Source organism: Lampris incognitus, chromosome 18 (genome assembly GCF_029633865.1).
Source record: "Lampris incognitus isolate fLamInc1 chromosome 18, fLamInc1.hap2, whole genome shotgun sequence".
NCBI lineage: Eukaryota > Metazoa > Chordata > Actinopteri > Lampriformes > Lampridae > Lampris > Lampris incognitus.
Window position 1 is genome coordinate 32999067 of NC_079228.1, and position 23417 is coordinate 33022483.

Genomic DNA, 23417 nt, shown 5'->3' on the forward strand with positions numbered 1-23417 from the left:
TTGATGTTCCTCTCAGTCTGTCTACAGCAGATTGAGTCGGCTTTTGTTCGGGTTAGGGCGGTCCGGGTCTCCTCAGCCCCCTCGCTTATCCACTGGATGAGAGGGAGCAGTTTATCTATTAGATGAGTCGCTCGCCTCTCATCTCTGTCCTGTTAGTGTTAACCCCCCTTTAGACCCCTTTAGTTTGCTCTGCTCTGATCCCGGTGGTTACAGCTTAGCGTCCAGGGCTCGCCGTATCCTTTGCTTGAGGGGTAGTTTCTTTTCAAAGCGGCTCCTGTTACTTATTGTCTGCCACCATTATTCCTCTTAGGCTGCATTTCAGCTGAAACAGACAGCAGGGTGGCGCAGGCAGCCTCTGGTCGGCGTTGGGTTTTCTTCTCCAGATGTTATTATAATGGGGTGTAGCATAGTGTTGGGGTTACTGACACTCCAACAGTCTGGTACCGTCAGTGTAAACTCACACGGGTACAAACAACTCCGTTAACAGCGCAGCACCTTTTGTGATTTGTGGCCGACTGGCCATTTTACTTCTGCCGTTGTGTGTTTCTTCGAGCTGGCATTTCCTCAATGAGACCAGAGCAACAAAACATCATGATAAATTGACCATAAAGCTATGGCGATGGTATATTTCCGTGGCCAGACCCTGTAAGACCACATGTTCCTGTCGTCCTTGCTAGCAGTAATAATATGATAAGGGCCACGAAACGCCTTTTCTCTAAAATCCCAGGTTAGAACCCGGGTTGGGGTTATGATGATATAGCGCGTTATCTGCCTGGCAGGTGGGTTTCGCTTGTCATTACATCCTGAGCCCATACCGGCGGTGTTGAATAATGGGCGGAATTTTGCCGGCCGTGTCGCGGCTGGAGTCTACTTATAAACTTGTCTGGAAGACAACGTGGAGTCTAAGGGATCCAGCTGAAGGTAAAGCAGAGTGATTTGGAGTTGGGTTCAGGCCAAGATCATGTTACAGACAATATTTTGTCTTTGACTTCAGGTGACGTTATAATTCACTGTGATTTTACATCGGCTGCTTTATATTTGTAAACTATATCGAGGGACTTGTTTTACGCTCACATCTGCTTTAAGCTCATTGGTGGTTACACAAATTGGTGGGTGAAGGCAACCAATTGAGGCGGGGTGAAAGAAAGCCTCCCAAACCAGTCTAAAAGCTAAATATATCAGTATTAAAGGTTGGGTTTCGGGTCTGACATAGCCCAAATTAGACTGTTACACAGATAGTGTCGAGATTTGGGTCAAAAGCGGGTTACTGTTCGCTAAAAGAGCCTCGAACAAGTCTTGAGCCGGGGGTCAAATATCACAGTCTTTAGGGTAGAGGTTAGCCCTTCCTCAGACCATGTTGAAGAGGGTTTTGCAATCTGGATAAAAGTGGACAGCTCCCATCCTACTCCGCTGAGACAAGTTGAAGACAGTGAATTTTTTGGGAGTGACTTAGAGCTTCTTATAACTCATCCTCGTAGCGCCATGTTGCTGACAGTGTCGACGTGTAGATTCGTAGGATGCGGCTTTCACCTCAACAGCCCGGTGTCTGCGGTTCACAGCCCCGGTTCACGATTTAGATATCTGAGTCTTTAGTTTGGGGTTATGGTCAGATTCGATCCACCCTTAGACCATAGTGCAGACAGTGTTGAGATTTGGATCAAATCGAACTGCCTTCCCCTCCACAGCCTTGGCGTTGGTGTTGTACATCGGATTCTCAAAGGCAGCCTGGCCATTGTTGTTTTCGTGGACTGAGCAGCCTGTGAACTGTGTCTTGGGAGTGGTTCTGGAAAAACAAAAAAACACAAAACCCCCCAGACAAACAGAAAACCACCGACATCAGTACAACGTAACTGCAATAATATCATATGTTTTTGGACTCAGGTAATATCACTCTTAAATCAAAATATTGAATGTTGTGAGTAGAATAAAAGTTGTTTTTTTTTGTAAGTGTTTATCTGATCTAAAAATGGTATTACATTCAGCGCATCTGCATTGCCTCTCCCTAGTGGCTGAAATATGTCACTACATTGAGTCTAAAATGGGTCCAATAAAAATATTATATATATAGCAATAAAATAAAATGATTGTAAGAAATATGAATTATAATATGTTTGGTTTTGTAATAAATGCATTTTGAGCACTCATATCATGTGACATGTCATGCTGTGACGTACGACGTTAGATGCGAGTACCCTCTCTTTTGTGCATTCAGTAATTCAGCTAGCTAGCTTTCTGTTACACACCGAGCAGCTATGGACATGAAAAAAGGTGAGTACTTCTACACTAGGTAGGATACTGGTTATTTAATATATATATTTTACAAGCCTACTGTAACAACGGGTGACGCAGTTGCAGAACATTTTCTAACGGGGTGTGTGTGTGTGTGCGCGCTATAGGTTTGATATGACTGAGTTTGCATATTTCATAGTTTTCATATAACATGAGATTAGATCATGTGTACACTAAGTGTTTTAAAAGGGTACATGGAAATGAAAGCCTAACAGTATGATATAAACAAACTGATATTTCACTTTTAACAGACTTTAACTTTATGGTTGCCAGTGCGCTTCAGTTATGTACGCTTATGTGTGAGAGACAAATACACAAGCCCATGTGTGATGTAGCACAAAGTGGTCAGAAACTGATTTAATATGCTGTATTTTCGGCTTTATGGCAAGCCTGTCACTATTGTCTTGTGTTACTGTATGTATACGTATAACATGCCAAGAAATAGTTGGACTGTGTACTGACGTCAGTGAAAATATGTTTGCCCCCCCCCCCACAAGGCACGTGTCATACTCCGTCTATGTTTTTGAGAGTTTAACAGCAGAAGGCAGAAGTTATTTGCAATATTTAACAATGCTTGTGCAAGCCAAATCACTAAAACCACTTTCTTTAAATAATAATAATAATAATAAAAGTGAATTTTGTTTTATACCAATTAAATACCGTTATTTTATTAAAGAATTTTCAGAATAATAATTGAGAACTGTAAGTGGTGGGCAGTGATTGCTTATTGTCTTTCAATGGTATTGCAATGGGATAAAACTTGGATATTGTCACATTTTGAATTACTATTTTGTTGTTGGAATTAATGGTGACTATAATCTACTACCTAAAATTTTGCACAAAATGAGGTTTGAAATATTTTAGGGAGTGTTATCTGAAAACTAGTTTTGGTTTGATATCATACTTTACCAAACAATTCAATGTGATACACCAGCTGTATAATATTGTATACAGTATTTTTGCGTATTGTAAGCAAATATTATGATGTATATCGATATTGTGCGAAATCCTAATTGATTAGCATGACAATAACATTTACCATATTTCCCAGCGCTAGCAAATAACACTTTGCCGACTGCTTTAAAGAAAAATCAGGCATATCTGAACTTCCTTATACTGCACTGAACCAATGCAAAACCAACAGTACTGAACAACAGAATCTGTGCAAGCTGTGAGAGTAAAGAGAAATGAATTGAGATGCAATATATGTGAGGCAGAAAGACACATACCTTTGTTTGTAGAGATAGAAGCCAAAGCCAGTGAAGATCAGTGCAAAGAAAGGCACCAGGATAGCGATAGCCACAGAACTGCTGTTGGTACCCAGCTGGGGAGGAGACGAGTTCTGACTCTCTGACATGTTCAGGCCTGGAAAACACACACACACACACACACACACACAAGCAAAAAACAACACGAGTATTATCACGGCTGTTTCAACTACATAAGATAATTTAGAACGAGTGTTGTATTGTAAGCAAACAATAGTTTCTGGTTACCTTTGGGAGAAAAGAGAATGTTTTAGATGTTTGCTGTCTTTCCTATGCAATCTCAAATAGCCAAACTACAGTAATATCATCACCGAGAGTACTGGTGTTGTTACCGTTCATTACACTGTACCACGTCATATCATAGCGTAGTATACAAATGTATTTCATGTGACGGCAGTAAAACAAACAAAAAAGGATCACAATCACCCAGTCTTTGCAGTCCAAACTGTCCATAGTCTTTTCCTTGGATGAAACCCTGGAATACATAACTAGAGCCATCAGGCTCTGCTGACACCTAGGGAGGTAGAGAAACAGAGGGATAGACAGATGGGGAGAGAAGGATTGGTGAAAGGAGGGAGGACAGCGATCAAAAGGAATAAGAGCGAGTAGAAGAGAGGATGAGAGAGGGGTTGGTGAAAGGGGGGAGTCAGAGAGAGAGGGAGGAAGTTCATTGTTAGCTTTTGTGATACCATCATGTTTTTCCTTGTCAGAGAATCAGAATTGTATTTATTGCCAAAGTGTAAGAACACACAAGGAATTTGTCATGGTATGTTGGTGCAAGAGGGAACGATTAACAGTAAATAGTAAAGATAAAAAGTTAAAAAGAATAATGAATAAAATATATATACACAAGATACAATAAAAATAAAAGTAAGGTGCAATATATTTGTGCAATGTATTTTTGTACAATGTATTTTTGTAGAATACACTTTTGAAATGCTCTAGTCGCAATAGTGACTCACTGATCTAATCTGGTTCAACTAAGGAGTTAAGAGGAAAAATGTGTCATTTGTACATACACACAATGAAATTAACCCTGCATTTAACCCATCCTAGCTGTGTAGCTAGGAGCAGTGGGTAGCCGCCATGCAGCACCCTATCTATCTAGCTAGCTAGCTAGATATATATCTATGTATGTATGCATGTATCTATCTATCTATACATGCATACATACATACATATAGATATCTAGCTAGCTAGCTAGCTAGATAGGCCTTTATTTAATCAGGGAAATATTAATCGAGAGCAAAGCTCTCATTTACAATGATGCCCTGAATATATAATCAAAAATAAGTCATACAACATAAGGTGTAAAAAGTGTTAAATCGACATTAATTATACAAAACAAATATAACACAAACACAAGACAAATTACATAAAATACAAAAAACAAACACAAAGAAAAAGACAGTCAAACAAGGACATTTCACAAGGACAAAACAGACACGTTAAGAAAAACAGGAGCTTTCATTACATAAAACATCGTTCAACAGAAGCTTAAACTGTTCTTGGGTTAAAAATGTGTCTAACTTAATGGAGTCTAAAGCTTATTCTGCCTATGAAGAGCATAGAAGGTGAATGCATTTTTTCCCAATTCCGTATTCATATATGGGATAGCCAAGGTAATACATTCTTGTGAACGGGTACGGTGTCCCATATTTCTAATTCTTAAAAGTGATGATAAATAAAATGGTAGCTTATTCAGGATGGATTTGTAGATTAAAAAAAAAAAGAGACAGTGTTGTTCCCTTCGAGTGGAAAGTGATGGCCACCCTACTTTCTCGTACAGGATACAATGACGGGTTATAAAACTGTCAGCTGTAATAAATCTAAGAGAACTGTGAGACACAGCATCAAGGGAGTTGAGGGTATGGGCAGCAGCATGCATGTAAATTACTGCATAGTCAAGCACTGATAAGAATGTTGCCTGTACAATCTGCAACCTACTGCTAAAAGTGAGGCACTGCTTATTTCTAAAAAAAAAGAAAATAAACCTAATTTGAATTTAAGCTTCTTGGTCAGTTACTCAACATGAGATTTAAAATATATATTTTCATCTAACCAGACACCCAGGTACTTATAACATGGGACTTTATTAATTTGAGCCTCAGTTATAGCACTGAAAGTAAAATGTGGAGGATTTTTCATTTGGGATCTGGTGAATAGCATGTAATTGGACTTATCTGGATTTAGAAAAAGCTCAAGTTTAATCAGGGCCATTTGAATAGCTAAAAAAATCTTACTTTGAATTAGACAAAGCTTTCTCAACAGAGGGCGCTGATGAGTAAACAACTGCGTCGTCAGCATAAAAATTAACACCTGTTACTAACCAATGAGCCCAAGTCATTTATGTGAACAGAATAGGACCTAGTATTGAGCCCTATGGCACCCCTTTTGTAACTTCAAGGAAACCAGATTGATGACCTTCCGCAACTACTGCTTGAGTTCTGCCATTAAGATAACTGTATGTGTGTGTTTGTGTGTGTGTGTGTATCTGTCTGACTTACAAATCCATCCATCGTCCAAGAGTCATCAGTGATCTTGGCTGGAGAAACAACCGAATCCTTCAGGTGGTTTCCCTGGTTCAGGTGGCTCACCTGGTACATCAGCAATAGGAGTCTGGCCTCTGCAGCCTTATACACTCCTAGAGAAGAAAGAGTAAACATCTGGTTTACACCACAATGCAGGTGAGCAGAATTAAAGTTAAGAGAGTAACGGTTGGACGTAGAACTGACATCGACCGTACGATTGACAATTGCTGGTGCTGGCTCTATCAGTGCTGACAGATATGTTGGAACACCTACATGACCCATTATTAATGTTATTATCTGCACCTGTGTTTATCCTGCTATGATAACATCAGGGATCCAAGACCATCCTGCCATGTTTTTTTTTTTTTTTTAATTTATTTCGGATTTTTCCCTTTTTTCTCCCAATTTAGCGGCCAATTGATCCCTATTTTAATTCAAACACCCACCCTCGTATTGCATGCGTTCGCCAACTGCATCTCTCCGGCCGGCAGTCTCGAAGGAAAGCGCCTCCCCACTTTCGTGACAAGGCGAATCCAGGCCGAACCACTGTTTTTCCGACACACACAGAGATGCATTCACATGACGAACACAAGCCGACTCCGCCCCCCTCCCGAAGACAGCGTTGCCAATGATTGCTGCTTCATCGAGTCCGGCCATAGTCGGATCTGACGAGACCGGGGCGCGAACCCCGGTCCCCAGTGGGCAACTGCATCGACACCAAGCCGATGCTTAGACCGCTACGCCACCGCGGACCCTGCCATGTTTTTTTAACAATATATTTATTAATTTTCCTTTTTAAAACAAGTAGAAGATTGATATATTATGAAATCTATAAGAAAAAAGTAAAGAAGACTAAGCAATAAAAACATACAACCCCACAACACAAAACACCAGCTCAATTCATACACACAACCCCAGCGGTTAACCAAGCACTGTTCTGCTGACGAGATTATAGCATATAGACTGACTATTGCAAATTGCTCTCTTCTTTCACATATTTTCTCTCTCTCTACCTCTCTGCTTCCTTTCTCTTATCCTGTATGTGAATGGTGTGATGTGAGTCTCCCGTGTGCACGTGCAGTCTGTCCTCCTCCCAGGTCTCCATGGTGATTGTGGTTGCCACCTGGACCCTGGACACTGCTTGGCATCCCCCTCATCACATTTTCTTTTTATATATCTTATAAATCCGTATGATTCTGTTATCCTGTTTTAATGTTATATTCATCTCTCTCATTAAGATGTGTGACTAATTTATTTATTTTTGTTGTCTTCATGGTGATGATGGTCGTGTGGCTCAGGTTCTGGCTGTTCTGTTGGTGTCTGGACACTGCTTGGCATCCTCCTCATCATATTCTTCATCCATCCATCCATGATTCCAAACTGCTTATCCTGCTCTCACGGTCGTGGGGATGCTGGAGCCTATCCCAGCAGCCATTGGGGTGCAGGCGGGGAGACACCCTGGACATGCTGCCAGGCCATCACAGGGCATATTCTTCATATATTTTATAATTCCATTATAATGCTGTTATCTTCTTTCAATGTTGTATTCTGTAAATTGTGTAAACACAACATCCATTGCACGTTGTCTGTCTTGGGAGAGAGAGCCCTCCTATGTTGCTCTCCCTGAGGTTTCTTCCTGTTTTTCTCCCTGTTAAGTTGTTTTTGTTTTTTTTAGGGAGTTCTTATCCGATGTAAGGGTCTGAGGACAGGATGTTGTATTGCTGTAAAGCCCACTGAGGCAAATTAACCTGACAGTGAGGAGTTTCACCAGGGGGACATAGCGTGCTATTCCCCCCAGTCCCCCCCCCAAACAGGCACCCCGACTGACCAGAGGAGGCGCTAGTGCAGCGACCAGGACATATACCCATATCCGGCTTCCCACCCGCAGACAAGGCCATTTGTGTCTGTAGAGACACTACGGCCAAACCGGAGGTAACACAGGGATTCAAACCGGCGATCCCCATGTTGGTAGGCAACGGAATAGACCGCTACGCTACCCAGACACTCCCAACATAACATAACATAACATAACATAACATAACATAACATAACATAACACAACATTATATTATGTTATGTTAGTTTAATATAATAAATTATAATATAGAACATTAAGTTGCGAAAGCTAGGTAACACTTATGTTGTTATTCAATATTTCTTAAGACTAAAAATGGCAGGTTTTTTTAAATTCTATCACATAAAACAAAAATAGATTAAAAAGACTGAAAATGAAAAGCACAGATGAATAAAAAGAATAACAGAGCGGGGGATTTTAGGGCTCAAACAATGAATCAGCCCACCCACCAATCAGTGACTAAACCATGTTTTAAAAAGCAAGTATAAGAAGCTTGAATGCATGCCAAAACCAACCAACCAACCAACCAAAGAAGTACCCATTTGTAGGGGTTGTTTTTTTGAGTACAATGGAAAAAAAAAATTTTTTTTCCTTCAGTTAGAAACAGATGGATGTTTCTTGAGGACTTCATAATAGCTCACTTTCCTCTTCTCTTATCCATCTGTAGCAGAGGTAGGCTTGATTCTTTCGATTGCTTTCCTTTGGTAACAACATGTCTCTTCACCCTGACTAGACTGGAGAGGAAATTTGAATACAATGAAGATGAGCTCTTGCGGTGGTTTTGGTTGCCACTGCAGCTTTAGCTGCTGTTGATCTCATGTTAATATTGTTCTTGTAACATTATTGTATGATGCTGAATCATATCATTTGTATTGTTGAGTGTTAGTGGTTCTTAATGTCGGTCTTCAGGGCCTCCTCGTATCACTGGTGGTTTTCTATTATAACAGGTATTGCAGCCTTAATACCAGGGTGTTTTTAGACCTGGCGCAACAGGTGAAGCAGACCTGACCTTACCTTTAATCACCTCATCTCATCTTATCTAACGCTGCCTTACTTTGTCTTAGTTTGTCTTACCACAGTCATATGGTGTCACACCTGATAGGAGGAGCTCCATGTTACTGTTGCTGAGGGTCACGTTGACTCTTCCTGTTGTTGAGTTGAAGCTGGTGATGCTCAGAGTCATTGGCTGCTTCCTCCCGCGATAATTATAAGAGCCCTTCCAGATGTAGTTAGGAGCAAAGACATCATCGGGGACTGGAGGATAGAACAGAACAGAAGATTTGGTAATATCCTCTGATACATGTCGAGTCGCCAGCTGCTTCTTTTCACCTGACAGTGAGGAGTTTCACCAGGGGAACGTAGCGCGTAGGAGGATCACACTATTCCCCCCGAACAGGTGCCCCGACTGACCAGAGGAGGCGCTACTGCAGTGACCAGGACACACACCCAAATCCGGCTTGCCACCCACAGACACGGCCAATTGTGTCCGCAGAGACGCCCGACCAAGCTGGAGGTAACACGGGGATTCGATCCAGCGATCCCCGTGTTGGTAGGCAACGGAATAGACCGCTATGCTACCCGGACGCCCCTAGCTCAATAATTTTAACTTCATATTTGTAGTTATAAGAACCCAAATGTGGAGTACAATAGAACAACAGGACAATACATCAGTAACTGTTTCCATGACAGGAGATCCTTTCAAAACATCATTAATATCAAAGAACATCATCTGCAGTTAGGCTGGAGAACATTATTTTAGAACAAAGTAAAAAAAGAAAAAAAAAGAAGTAGAACAGAGAAGTATTACCATTCAATTTTGGGCTAGGAGTTCCTGTTGCCGGTTTTACAGGTTTCTTCTTCTCTCCAGCTAGATATACAACCAAGTAGGAAGACAGACAGACAGAGAGAGAGCAAGAGAGAGAGACAGAGAACGAGAGAGAGAGTTAAAGCTAATGGACAGAGAACAGAGATGCTGGAAACGAAAAGGAAATTAAGTAAGTTTGTGAGGCTTATACTGGCATATTTGAATTTGCATACTTGGAACTTTATTTTAGTTAAAATCTTCATGTTAAGTGCGTCCTAATGGGAAGTGTTGAAACACCGGCTTGTAAGCAATGAATCATTACTGGTTCCTGGAGCAACAAACTGAGCATCACCAGTCAAAATGTCCTTGAGCAGAATACTGCACCCTCTCCCTGCTCCCTTACTGTCAGTTCTGGACAACACCACCCGATAAATGCTTGCAAAACCAATGTAAAAACGAGACAGACTGTGCACATGTAGAGTTGCTGATTATACCTTTAACATGGTGAATACTCGGGACATGCCTTTAAATGTGTGATTACACAGCAGCCGTGCATCGACTGAAAAGTGTATATGTTAGGTGTTTTAGCTGCTGCTACAATCGTTAAAAGATACATTTATTTAAAAGGGCTTAAACAGACATTGGATTACTATAGACAGATTGATAGTGGGATAGATATTTCACCTCTACAAATGGGCATCTTTCCAGTCCATGTGCCATCACTCTTACAGACTCTGTGCTCGGAGCCCCCGGCCAGGAAGTAGCCGGGCTGACAGCTGTACACCAGGGTGTAGCCAAAACTGGGCAGATCCATCCCGACTACGTCCACATGGAGCGGACTCTCCGGCTGCTTGCAGGCATGGGCTGGAGAAGGGGCGAGAGATGGAAAATAGTGAGTGACAGAGCGAGCAAGAGAGAGAGAGAGAGACAGAGAGAGAGAGAGAGAGAGAGAGAGAGAGAGAGAGAGAGAGAGAGAGAGAGAGAGAGAGAGAGAGAGAGAGAGAGAGAGAGAGAGAGAGAGAGAGAGACAGAGACGAGAGAGAGAGAGAGAGAGAGGAGAGAGAGAGAGAGAGAGAGAGAGAGAGAGAGAGAGAGAGGGACAAGTGGGAGTATGGTAGAGGAAGAGAGAATCTGTGTGAGTCAGGCTTATTGACAGATAGGATGGTCTGACAGTCACACATATAGCTCGATGTGTATTTCTTACGTATGCACTCGGGTTGTGTGCCGCTCCATGTCAGGTCAGGCTGGCAAGTCCTGGAGGAAGAGCCTTGTATCAGATGACCTGGCTGGCACTGAAATGATACCACACTCCCCACCTTATGAGAGAGAGAGAGAGAGAGAGAGAGAGAGAGAGAGAGAGAGAGAGAGAGAGAGAGAGAGAGAGAGAGAGAGAGAGAGAGAATGTCATTGTTGGGGTTCTGCCTTTCTTAGTTTAGCTTTTAGAGAAGGGAGAAAGGAGCCTAATGTTATGATTTACAAATTTAATATATATGATTGTAAAAAAGATTATTGTAAATTAGGAAAATATTCATTCATTTGGCTGTGTAACTATGCAAGCAGAACAAAAGAATAGATAGACATAGACAGATGGATAGATAGATAGCGATAGATACACACATATAGCTGCATACATAGACAAATAGATACACAGAATAATACATAGGTACACAGATAGAGACACAGAGATGATTTAACTAAAATTCAGTTCAGCTATGTGAGAGAGATTAAATATAGTTACTTCCAATCTTATCATATAGGGTGGGAAAACTAATTGCAGCCCCCCGGGAAGACCACATCAGTTAGAGCATAAGCGAGAATTCAGTTCGATTAAGTACGTTATTATAACTGCCTGAAACCCTCCCGGTACTTAATCTCACAGGATGCTTCGCTTTGACATGAAACTCTACATGACCCCGTAAAGCCTTCCTCTATCTGGTCTTGATGACGGCTCGCCGTTGAAAGTAAAGACCAACCCGGCACTGTTTCTATACTTCTGTATGATGACTGACAACGCCGACGTCAGCGAGCAAAAGCGTACATTGAGTCCTGCGATGGTTGCGCGATATAGATAGCTGATGGCGATTGTTAACGCGGTTGACCTGTCTGGTCCTATTTAAAGAGACTTAACAAGAACCTGCTGGGAAAAAAATAGTCAGTTAATTAGACTGTTAGTCAGTTATCTAGTTAGTCACATAGGATGGATGTGCTCACCTTGAATCCATAGGTTCGGTTTACCGAGCCGTAGCGAGGGGTCCCTGGGTTCTCACAGCTGGTTCTCGTTGGCTCTAGAGGGAAAACCACAAGTAGACTGGGAATCACACAGCAAACTTTAAGGGTTTCATGGGCTTCCTCTCTCTCTCGCCATCTTGCGCTCTTACTTTGTTGTCATGGTAACAGAGGTTTTCAACCCCAGTGCAGCAGCAGGGGGCAGTAGCGCTCCATCAGAAAACGAACCAAGAGCGTACCAGATCTGTGTGAGTAGCCTATATGTGTCAGACTGTAGGGGTGTGTGTGTGTGTGTGTGTGCGTGTGCGGGGCCGGATCATCAGCATGTAGAGCACATCCTGACGCAGAGAGCCGGATTCAATACAGCTTCTGAAATGACAGACTCTCCCTCTCTCTCTCTTTATCTCTTTTTGTACCTTTTTTGAACCCTCTCTCTCCTTTCCCCTCACTTAAGATCTGTCTCTCTCTCTCCCTCGCATTTTCTCTCTCTCTGTCTGTGACCCCTAAATACTTGTCACTTTCCCCGACCACACTCTCTTTCCATCATTGTCTATCTGAATCGCCCCCCCACCCCCACCCCCGTCTGTCCATCTTATTTAAAGAGAAGACTGCTTCAGCTCAAAACACATTCTGCTTCAGTCAAATACTAATGTAAATCACACACACGGGGGTGGGGGTGGGGGGTAAAATGGGGCAGCAAACGGCCGCACAGCACCTTCGCGGCGTACCGGCTATGGCTAAAGTGTGTGTATATGTGTACTTTGGTGAGCTGCAGCAGACGTCACATTGACACCACACCTTACAGTGTGACAGATAGCTAGGTGCACATATAGGTACGCGTTGCATTTGGTCAGTGGCGTCTCTGGCACGGAAAGCCTGGCGGTGCACAATAAACTCTGTACGGGCAGCATCCGACTCATCAACGAAACTACACACAAACCTACTCGATCAGTGAATCCAAACACGAAAACGCACCTCGTCGATTAAACCACAAACGCACACATTAATGTAACGCGGCGGCAGGAGCTTGCGGAAGCGGAGACAGGGATATGAGTGACATCATCACAGACATCCCAACAAGCTAAGCAGGCATGGGCTTGGCTAGAGTGCTTGGATGGAAGACCTCCCGGGGAAACCGAGTTGTTGCCGGAAGTGGTGTTGGTGGGCCAATAGGGGGCAGACTTCCCTCTGGCCCTAATAAAAGCAACAAACATCAAATCCCAACGCCCCAGTGCAGTGACGGGGGACACTGTGCCGTAGGCGAAGCCGTCCTTCGGCTGAGACATTAAACCCACGTCCTCACTCACTACGATCATTAAAGATCCCGTGGCGCTTATTGCAAAGAGTGGGGGGAGTCCCCCGGTGTCCTGGCAAAATTCCCAACCTGGCTCTCTCCATCTGGCCACCTCATCACCCCCCCCCATGTAATTGGCTCAATGATTCCTCCCTCTCCACCTCAAGCTGATGTGTGGTGTGAGCGTTCTGCTGCAAAATGGCTGCCGTGCATCGGCGCTACACATTGGTGGTGGTTGAAGTGAGTTACCCCCTTCAATGTGAAGCGCTTTGGGTGTCTAGAAAAGTGCTGTGTAAATGTAATAATAATAATAATAATTATTATTATTATTATTAATACATTTTCTGTCAAAGTCCACCAATCCACGAATGAATTCATTTTCAACTGATAGCATAGCAAGTGTTTTAACCTGTTGCCCCGTGTGGTGTTGCACATATAAATGTGTTAATCCTGTTCGACGTTGAAAGGCTTCTGTGCACGCCGATACCATAAACAAAGTGTCCTAAAAGTCTTGATGTATGTCATTTTATATCATTTACTGGCTGCTCTCAGCTCACTATGGAACGCGTGTTGAACGAGCGCACGGTCTCTCCAACTGCTCACTTGGTTAAACGGACGCCTAGCATGGCGTTCTGTCGATATGCGCTACCTATCGAGATGTGCTGCTTCGCGGTTCTGGGCATGGTTAGGAGAGGTTAGAGCTAGATTGCTATTGATTTGCACCACGGTAGTCTATTTTTGACAAGGCAGCATAAATCGCCAGAACACCGGCCCCCATGCTCATCAAAGAAACACTCCCAGGGGAAGTACTGACCTTTCAGCAACAGGTACAGAAAGAGACTTGGAAGGTATCGGGCAGTGCTACCTACCGTTGTCAGATGTGATAAATGTGCAACAATGTTAGCTACGAAGAAAAAAATATCAACTTCTTAAACTGAATTATTGATAATGTCTCACACTGGCGACATCTGGTGGAGCCCCATCGGCCCCTAATGTAGAGATGCCGTTGCATTCAGTGTGCTGCAGCCAATGCCTACATGCCCATACGCCTAATCTAGCCGTGGGTGTAGGTACCTGTGGTGTACATGTTACACTAGTTCGCCACAGCACTTTGGCTCAGCGGGTTAACCAGCTACCGAATTTCCAAAAGCGCGCTGGCTACCGCATCGACCTAGATTTGCTAGGTATTGAGGACTGAGCTTTAATTGAATACCCCCCCCCTTTTCTTTCCTCAATTGTAATGTTGGGTAATTGGCCAATTGCCCCACTCTTCCGAGCCGTCCCGGTCGCTGCTCCACCCCCTCTGCCGATCCGGGGAGGGCTACAGACTACCACGTCTCCTCCGATACATGTGGAGTCGCCAGCCACTTCTTTTCACCGGACAGCGGGGAGTTTCACCAGGGGGACGTAGCGCGTGGGAGGTTCACGCTATTCCCCCCAGTCCCCCCCCCCCCGAACAGGCGCCCCGACCGACCAGAGGACGCGCTAGTGCAGCAACCAGGACACATACCCACATCTGGCTCGCCACCCGCAGACACGGCCAATCATGTCTGTAGGGACGCCCGACCAAGCCGGAGGTAACACGGGGATTCAAACCGGCGAGCTCCGTGTTGGCGAAACACCTCACTGTCAGCTGAAAAGAAGCGGCTGGCGACTCCACATGAATCGGAGGAGGCATGTGGTAGTCTGCAGCCCTCCTCGGATCAGCAGAGGGGGAGAAGCAGCGACCGTAATGGCTCGGAGGAGTGGGGTATTTGGGTGGATACAATTGGGGCGAAAAAGGGGGAAATCCCCCCCCCCAAAAAAAAACAAAAAAACTAGCTGACTAACTGCTGAGCTATATGTGCTGTAACAGGCTAAATGTAATATGTACTCCACTTAAAACACGTACCTATACACACGGCTAGTTAACCATCAAACTGTAGGTCGTAGTGGTGATGCGGCTGGCGTTTGTGTGCACATCAGATTACATGTACAGGTAGGTGGGGGGTACATCAGGTGTAACCTACATTATGTGCACACATCTTCTCAATACATGTGAACGCCACAAATACACGAAACGACCACCGCCGGCGCGACACCGACGTCACGTGTGTAACGCTGGTATCTCCATTAGTAGGGCACTGGTAAGGCATTTGGCATGCGATTGCTGGCACGTACTACCCCCCATAGACACACACACACACACACACAGACCCTAGCCCACATCTCACCAGGCTTGCCTATAATGGGACGACCAAAAGCGAAATCAAAAATCCATTTGTGTTTGTGTTGAATTTGTGTTGAACGTGACCAACAAAACTCATAATCACATTTCCCCAAGAGCCGTACACTTCAAGTGGCAGAGCATTTCCATTACAGTCAAGACATCAATGCTTCGCAACATTAAAGTGAAAAATCCAACAGCACAGTCTATTCTTAGACCCATGCACCAAGTCTTAAGTATGCACCACCACCAACCACCAGCACCACCCGGTGACATCAAGACGTAAAGACACAAGTGTAAAAAGTGCAGTCTGTTCACAGGAGAGGCTGCCGTTTATTAGGATGCATCGGCACGCTTGAGGTCTAAGCGCCTGCCCTGCATCAAGACATGTGAAGTGGTGCTCTTAACGTCACATGTGGTGCTGAAATGACCCAGGGGGACCATCTGCAAATGCGCTGAATCTCCCCTTCTTGTTCCCGTCTTAATACCTGGATAGCAGCCGCTTTGTGATGCTGGATGTGCACGGCCTTTTTCTGAAAGCCCTAACTAGGTGTGTGAAATAGTGGTTCCTGTGATCTCCGGCTTATGAGTATTTAAAACCCTCTGTTCAATACTAAACGGGTTCCTGCACCTTTCTATTCTATTTTATTGACTGATCTTTTTTTCTTTTTTTTTCTGTTTCCAGAACAATTTTTTTGGACTCAACAAATCAATACTCGCTGTTTTACACCATGACTTCTCAGCTGTTGATATGACCGGTTCTGGTCTCTGCAGTCACCCCTTTATTTAACAGCTGAGTGATGCATTTCTAGAGTTTCTCTACTCTTTTCCACGACTGTTTGAATGCTTCTGAATCCTTTTTAGAGAAGAATTTTAGAAAATCTGTTTTTTTTTTCAATACTTCAGGACTTTTGCAGGAACCTAGTTGAATGCCTGTGTCAAAGTAAAGCACAAATGTACTTATATTGCAATTTAAAAAAAAATGTTATTGCAAATATTTGTTATTGCGTAAACTATAAAATTGCATAAACTAAAACAAGTAAATGCCAAAAACAGTTGGGATATTACTTTTAAGATGAGTTTTAAAAGTGCGGCGTTTACATCCTGATGATATTAACAATTGAAAACCAAATAAATTTCATTTAAAAAGGAACTCCTGAAGTAGTTACAGCAAAGGTGGATTTAACAAAACACAAACTCAAAAAGCGTCAACATGTCTGTAGTTCGTTTGCTTGGAGCGATCTCAAAGAAACCACCGAAGATTTGTCTTTTGATTTTAATCTGGTCTGTGGAGTCTTGAAGCGACCCCTGCCCGAGGACCTCAGCCTGTGCTCCGGCTCACAGGGAGATAAATGATGGATCATGTACTCAGCGGTCATTAAAAAGTTATCAGCAAAATCTAAAAAAATCCGTTTTTGAGGCAAGTTTAAAAACCGTGCTACTGTATACTGAACAAGTTAGAGATCAAGTTGAACTTTCTTAACTACACATGGGTTCCTACGCTTAGTTTGGTGGCAGACAACCCCAAGGTTCCTAACTTTATGTGTAATTATTGAGCAAAAAAAAAAGAAGAAGTGATTTTTAATGGGATTCTGAAAGGGCGAGATACTTATACTATGGTCATTCACCTGGAGAAAGATATATTATACATCTAATTGATGTTGACACCAGTTTGTCTACACTGGCGCTGATGTTCGATCTGCCGGATAAGTACAGCTGTGTATCAATGGCACTGTGATGACATCTGCAGTCAGCATAGATAATGAGAAAATCGGCTAAAATTGATCTGTGGTGAACACTATAGCCGAGAACTGGCAGAGGTGGCGCCGAGCAACCCGTATTTACTGGAAAAACATCTCTTCTCTATGTAAGACAGGAAACACTTCAGGGTATCTGACAGCAAAACAAAACACAACACAACACAACACAACAAAACAGAACTCTTGACCACATATTTTAACCTATTTATATAAACCGAACGATCAGTAGTGTTGGAGGTGGTGGTCCAACACTCCAAAAGAACAAGTATTGAATAGTCCCCAGGTGCAGGTAGTATTATAGCATGAGGGTCCTGGTAATAATTAAGAAGTCTCCTAAGATGTTGCAGAAATTTACAGCACATGCTATTAAGATATGTTTGTGTTTTTTGTTATTATCTTTTTTTCCCCCCACGACACACACCTAACTGTTGCTGTGGGCTATGTGTTGCAAATTGTAGTCACTCACTCATGGACGATCTGAGAGGGACATTTACTAGGATGCGCTCGCACCTGATGTATGGACACATGGAGGAAAACAAACAACATTCCAGAGGTGAGGACATGCCATAGCTAGCTAGCTATATAGTTAGCGTAGTTTTACTCATGACACTTTTAGGCTGTGACTAATCCCTGGATCATAATTGCTACCTGCTGGTCCGCCACCAGTAATTTATGTAATGCTATGCTATGCTAACTCCATATCACATCAGAGTTAGCATAGTGTACCATTACACATACAGCGGGAATGTATCTATGTTCCCTCAACTCTATTTAATTGAACTTACCTAAAGTTAACCTAACCTACCTTAAACTCAACCTCCACCTAACCCTAACCCAGCGCTTACCTTAACCTAACCCTAACCTTAACCCAATGCTTACCTCATCCTAACCTTAACCGATAGCTAACCTATTCGATATGCTAACCCACAAGGCTGAGGGAACATAGGGCTGACCCCCATACAGCTGGGAACTAGTAAAATCGATATTCCTTGGAATAATAGTAATGTGACAATTAAATCACGGCTCACTGTTCCTGTTCAGCTACACCGGCCTTTTAAAAGGAAGGATCAGCCCTCCCGCTCCCTCAAGCTGTTTTAACTGGATTACGGGCATACAATTTGGTTGCTTGAAGAGACAGCAGCTAACAGTGCCAATGCTCACATAGGATGCTATTGTGGGAGTGGGAGAGAGAGAGAGAGAGAGAGATTCCCTTGGCTTTTTATAACTCAATACATTTTTGACTCATAGATAGATAGACAGATTCACTGTAACTGCTTCTGTCATCATCAGGACTAATGGCGTCACACTAGTCACTTTAACACGGGCTGAGATCATGTACGGAATCTCTAGCGCCCTCTTGTGTTTATAGTGCACCAGGACACTGGTCAAAAAATCCAACAAGGGGGATTACCCATGTGTCAAACATAATACATTTGTACATTTTTATAAAAAGGAAGCACAACATCTCGCTATAGATAAAGACATATGTAGAAGTTGCACTTTCTTTGCACATGTTGTAGAGTTTCCAACAGTGCCTAACTGGGCTTTCCCATTTGCTCTGACTGTTTGGATGATTCAAAGTATATGTAGTTACTAGTGTCTCAGAGGTAGAAAAGTCAAAAAATAAAATGGATGATGTCAGCTAAAATGTGTCTGCGGAAGTGAGTTATAGTATATTCTTATTGATATTTATCTATTTACAGATACATTATTTAAAATGGCAGCTACTAACATCATCAATGCCCAAGTGCTGCACTGTGGTTGCCTACTGATCCGAAAAAATTGAATGGGTAAAATGCAGAATACAGATATAGTTCCCCACACCTCAAGGTAACCCTCTGTGGCACAGAAACCCTTTTTGTAGCCTTGGTAACAGCATTATCTTGTAAAGGATGAAAAGTAACCTTTACAGTTTACAACCTTGTTGTTCTGGACTGCTCATGCCATTAGTCTGCCGTTACCGCCTTCCTCATTGAACACTGCCGTGCTCCATCTACACGCACAGCACAGGCGCGCCATGGGTCTGGACGGTTTTGTGCTTGCTTACCAATGCAGCGTGGCTGTGTTCCACTCCAAGTTCCGTCGTTCTCACAGAGTCTGGTTGCTGTGCCCACAAGGATTAGAGGCACGGCACAACTGAAGGACACTTCAGATTGATAGATGAAACTTCGTCCCTCTCTGAAGCCACCAACTGGGGTCCCCGGGTCACCGCAGAACTTGGCTACACAACCAGACACACATACAGACAAACACAGAGACAGACAAAGCGACAGAGAGACACATATCCAGATGCACAGACACAAACAGAAAGATTTATGTAAAGCCCACATTGCTAGATGTCAGTTACCGACATCCTCTGGTTGCAAAATGTAACATAAGCAATGTTAGCGAGCTATTTTTCAGACAAGATATGCAGAATTTCTTCCATCCTAATGTGATATGTGTCCACAGAGGGAAAAATAACAAGCCATGTGTGCTTTTACATGTTTGCCTGTATGCGTATAAATACATGTGTATACGTGTTTAGGTTTTTGTGTGTGTGTGTGTGTATGTGTCTGTCTGGTTGCCCATTTGTATGCTTACGCAAGCACTGTGGTAACATGCCGCTCCAGGTGCCATTGGCCACACATGTCAGGATAGCTGGGAATGAGAGCTCATATCCAGGGGAGCAACTGTAGCTCACGCTGCTTCCCCATTCAAAGTCACTGCCCTGAAGTACCCCGTTACTGATGGCAGGGGGCGCTGGACAGGTCACCGCTAAGAGAAAGAGGACGGGGGTAAGATGGCTGTTGACACACCTGCCTCAGTCAAAAACCACCACGCCCTGATATTGATAACAGGGTAAACTGATCGATTTGACCAACTCTTGTTTTCAATATTTGCTGCTATGGAAGGTTAACCCTCTTGTATCATGTCCCTTGCATTCAGGACCTTCTGATGAAATGCATACATACATGTGTCTCCTGTATGTGTCAAATCCAGATTGGTGTAATAGATATACAGCTTCCTGACTGTCCTCTGTGAAATATGGCACACGAATGCCAAAATTTCAAACATTATATTTTGATATAATACTGCAAAAGAAGTTGCGACGGCATATTCAGTTGAAAATATCTGTGTATTACCAGTCCTGTTGCGAAGATTACCAGTACAGCATCACCAATCCAGGTCATTGTGAGATCAAGTTATGGATCCTAGGATGTTAGTGTGTAGAATATATTTAGGTTAAGAGCAGGGATCTGAGGGTTTGGCAGTTTATCTACCTGTGCATATCGGCATATTCCCGCTCCAAGTCCCGTTTTGTGTGCATGACCTAACAGGCGATCCATCCTCCTCCATGCTGTATCCCGGTTGGCACTGGAAGGAGATGTTCTGACCAATCACAAACTCCTCTCCATATCGAAGGCCGTTTGCCGGGACACCTGGATCCCCGCAGTTAATCACTATGAAGATGAGGGCCGGAGGTCGGGAGGGAGGGGAGATAAATATTAAGGTTACTTCATGGGCCACCCTGTCACAACATTTGCACTTTTAGTCATGTCGGAATCAATCAGTCTAACAGGAATTTGTATTTTTGCTCATCATTCCCAGATACGCAAACATAGTCCCCTACACAAAGGCATTTTTTTACAAAAAGAGTGAGAAAGAAAGTAAATATAGCAAAAGCAAAAAGAAAGTTTAAGATTGTGAGAAAGAAAAAAGGGAAAACGGTGACAGTGTTGGAAGAGGAAGCGGTTGGAGTAAGGATGGGGGGGAGTTTTATCACTCGCCCTTAAACGGTTTTACGCCTGTTAAGGATCCCTTAATAAATGCACATTAGCCTGATAATATTTCAGAGAAGTTTCTGCTCAGAACCATCTGAGGGGGGATTTTATTCCAGGGCTTCAAGATTTCCGCTGCTAGATAAGACTCGAAGAGAAGCGAGCAGCAGATCTGTCTGGACCGTAGTCGCAGAGATAACAGGCACAAGAGTCAGTGGAGAGACAGAAACCTATGATCTGATGGTATCACTTCTGTACAACTTTTCGCCGAGCCCACTCAGAGTGAACGAAACAACAGTGATATCGGACTATTTGCCTGGCAGGGCCTGGGACTCGCTTTCTAAGCTTTAGGATTCCCTAGACTGTACATAGAGAGCACCGTCCTTCATAGTCTAATAGGTAGTTTTGATACTTATAAACCCGCCCCAGACCACTGTAATGCCTGTCAACAATTGTAGTGTAATCTACCGTAAAAGCCATTTCCTTTTTAACTCAGGGACTCCTCTAACTTCTCATGCCGGGACCTGTGCTTAAGAAATTTATTTATTTATTTATTTTAATCCGTTCTGCCCCTTCAACCCTTCTCTGCTGGCATTTCTCAAAGTGAATCCTATTTAAACTGCACCACACTCAGCCGCTAATGAAAGTTGAAAAAAGAAAACATTAAAACACACTTGTACTTTTGGTCATGTTGGAATCAAAATCCAGTAAATGCAGTCTCGCACCTTTTTACCCAGACTCATTAAAAACCAACTAGTTTTCCAGGTATGCTGGGGAAAGAGAAAAAAAATGGAGTGGGCGTCTGAGTGACGTAGCGGTCTATTACGTTGCCTACCAACACGGGGAACACCGGTTTGAATCCCCGTGTTACCTCTGGCTTAGTTGAGCATCCCTAAAGCCACAATAGGCCATGTCTGCGGGTGGGAAGCCGGATGTGGGTATGTGTCGTGGTCGCTGCACTAGCGCCTCCTCTGGTCGGTCGGGGCGCCTGTTCGGAGGGGAGGGGGAACTGGGGGGAATAGCGTGAGCCTCCCACGTGCTACGTCCCCCTGGCGAGACTCCTCCTGTCAGGTGAAAAGAAGCGACTGGCGACTCCACATGTATCGGAGGAAGCATGTGGTAGTCTGCAGCCCTCCTAGATCAGCAGAGGGGGTGGAGCAGCAACCAGGATGAATCAGAAGAGTGGGGTAACTGGTCAAGTATAATTGGGGAGAAAAGGGGGGGGGGATTTGAACCTCTTAACCACTGCCGCCCCATATAGAACAGTCCCGCTGCAACAAAAGATGCCCACAGGTTCATAAAGTGTTTCCATAACCAGCAGAGAGAGCCTCAAATGGGGAGCTCCCATTTAGCCTCACCTCAGGAGATGCTAGCAAATGCCAGTCCACGGACACATTGTGCTGAGCAAAACATGATGAATGTCGGTGATCGACTGAACTTGTTACTCATGAGACGCATCACAGCTCTACCACCATCTTTAAATAACTTGTTACATAATGGGTAATAAACAGTCCTTTGAATCATCAGCCTTTTTTCCCCCCTAACAGTAATTGTCTCAGTGCAGCAGAAAGCAAAAAATAAGGTGTTTCAGCCACCACGCAGGTTCTCAATACAGATTCAGTCACATACGGCATGCACTGGAAAATATCCTTTAGTCTCTCATTCGGAGGTTCACATATATTCGGTCATACTAGTACTTCAATCATGTAAGGTGTGAAGCTAAAGACATGGTTAGTTTCTCAACGTGGGCCATGCCAGAATCACATGCAACAAGACTTTCTGTAAGTGGGGGTAAACCAATATTTGCTGACATAGTCGTTCTATATATGAGCTGAGATTGATAGGAAAAATAAACAACCACCAAGGTTATTTGTGCTACTTTACAAACCATTAGGAGTATTATTATCTGAGGGGCATTCAATTAGTTGACCTTTTTTTATGAACTGTGCACTTCTGTACTGCCTCAAAGTAATCCAGAACAACAATGGAAACAAAGAAAACACCCATCTATGTGCATATGAATGCAAACATCTTACTTGTACAGTTGGGTTGTGCTGCTGACCAGGTTCCATTAGCCTGACACTGCCTGGTGGTGGCGCCAGTGAGCAGGTAGCCCTCCATACAGGAGTAGATGACAGAATGAGAAAACGTTGTTCCATCCAAGCGAAACACCCTGCCATTACTGGGGGTGCCAGGGTTACCACACTGGACCGCTAGAGAGAGCGAGAGATACAGGGAGGGAGAGAGTGAGAGCGAGAGCAAGAGAGAGAGAGAGACAGCGAGCTCTTGCATCTCAATCAATTTCAGTTCTCAAAAGGACAATGCTTTTTAATCCCACTGTGAAAGACAGGACTGATTTAGAACTGGGCCGGAGTCCAGGTGTTGGGTTGAGATAGGTTGAGGTTACATAAATGGCTCTCCCT

The 23417-nt window shown here is 43.5% G+C and overlaps 1 protein-coding gene across 1 annotated transcript in view; it reads right to left on the reverse strand.

The window, feature by feature from the left end:
• Positions 1-1623: 1623 nt before the first annotated feature.
• LOC130128423 (CUB and sushi domain-containing protein 3-like) overlaps positions 1624-23417 on the reverse strand; it is a 502508-nt gene continuing 480714 nt past the window's right edge. The window contains exons 60-72 of the mRNA XM_056298036.1: positions 23031-23207; positions 20497-20676; positions 19817-19990; positions 19281-19454; positions 11959-12032; positions 10952-11063; positions 10432-10611; positions 9751-9810; positions 9039-9197; positions 6065-6201; positions 3984-4071; positions 3519-3654; positions 1624-1783 (exon numbers count right to left, since the gene is read on the reverse strand). Of these exons, the coding sequence (XP_056154011.1) occupies positions 1624-1783; positions 3519-3654; positions 3984-4071; positions 6065-6201; positions 9039-9197; positions 9751-9810; positions 10432-10611; positions 10952-11063; positions 11959-12032; positions 19281-19454; positions 19817-19990; positions 20497-20676; positions 23031-23207 (1811 nt within the window). The remainder of the gene's footprint in view (positions 1784-3518; positions 3655-3983; positions 4072-6064; positions 6202-9038; positions 9198-9750; positions 9811-10431; positions 10612-10951; positions 11064-11958; positions 12033-19280; positions 19455-19816; positions 19991-20496; positions 20677-23030; positions 23208-23417) is intronic.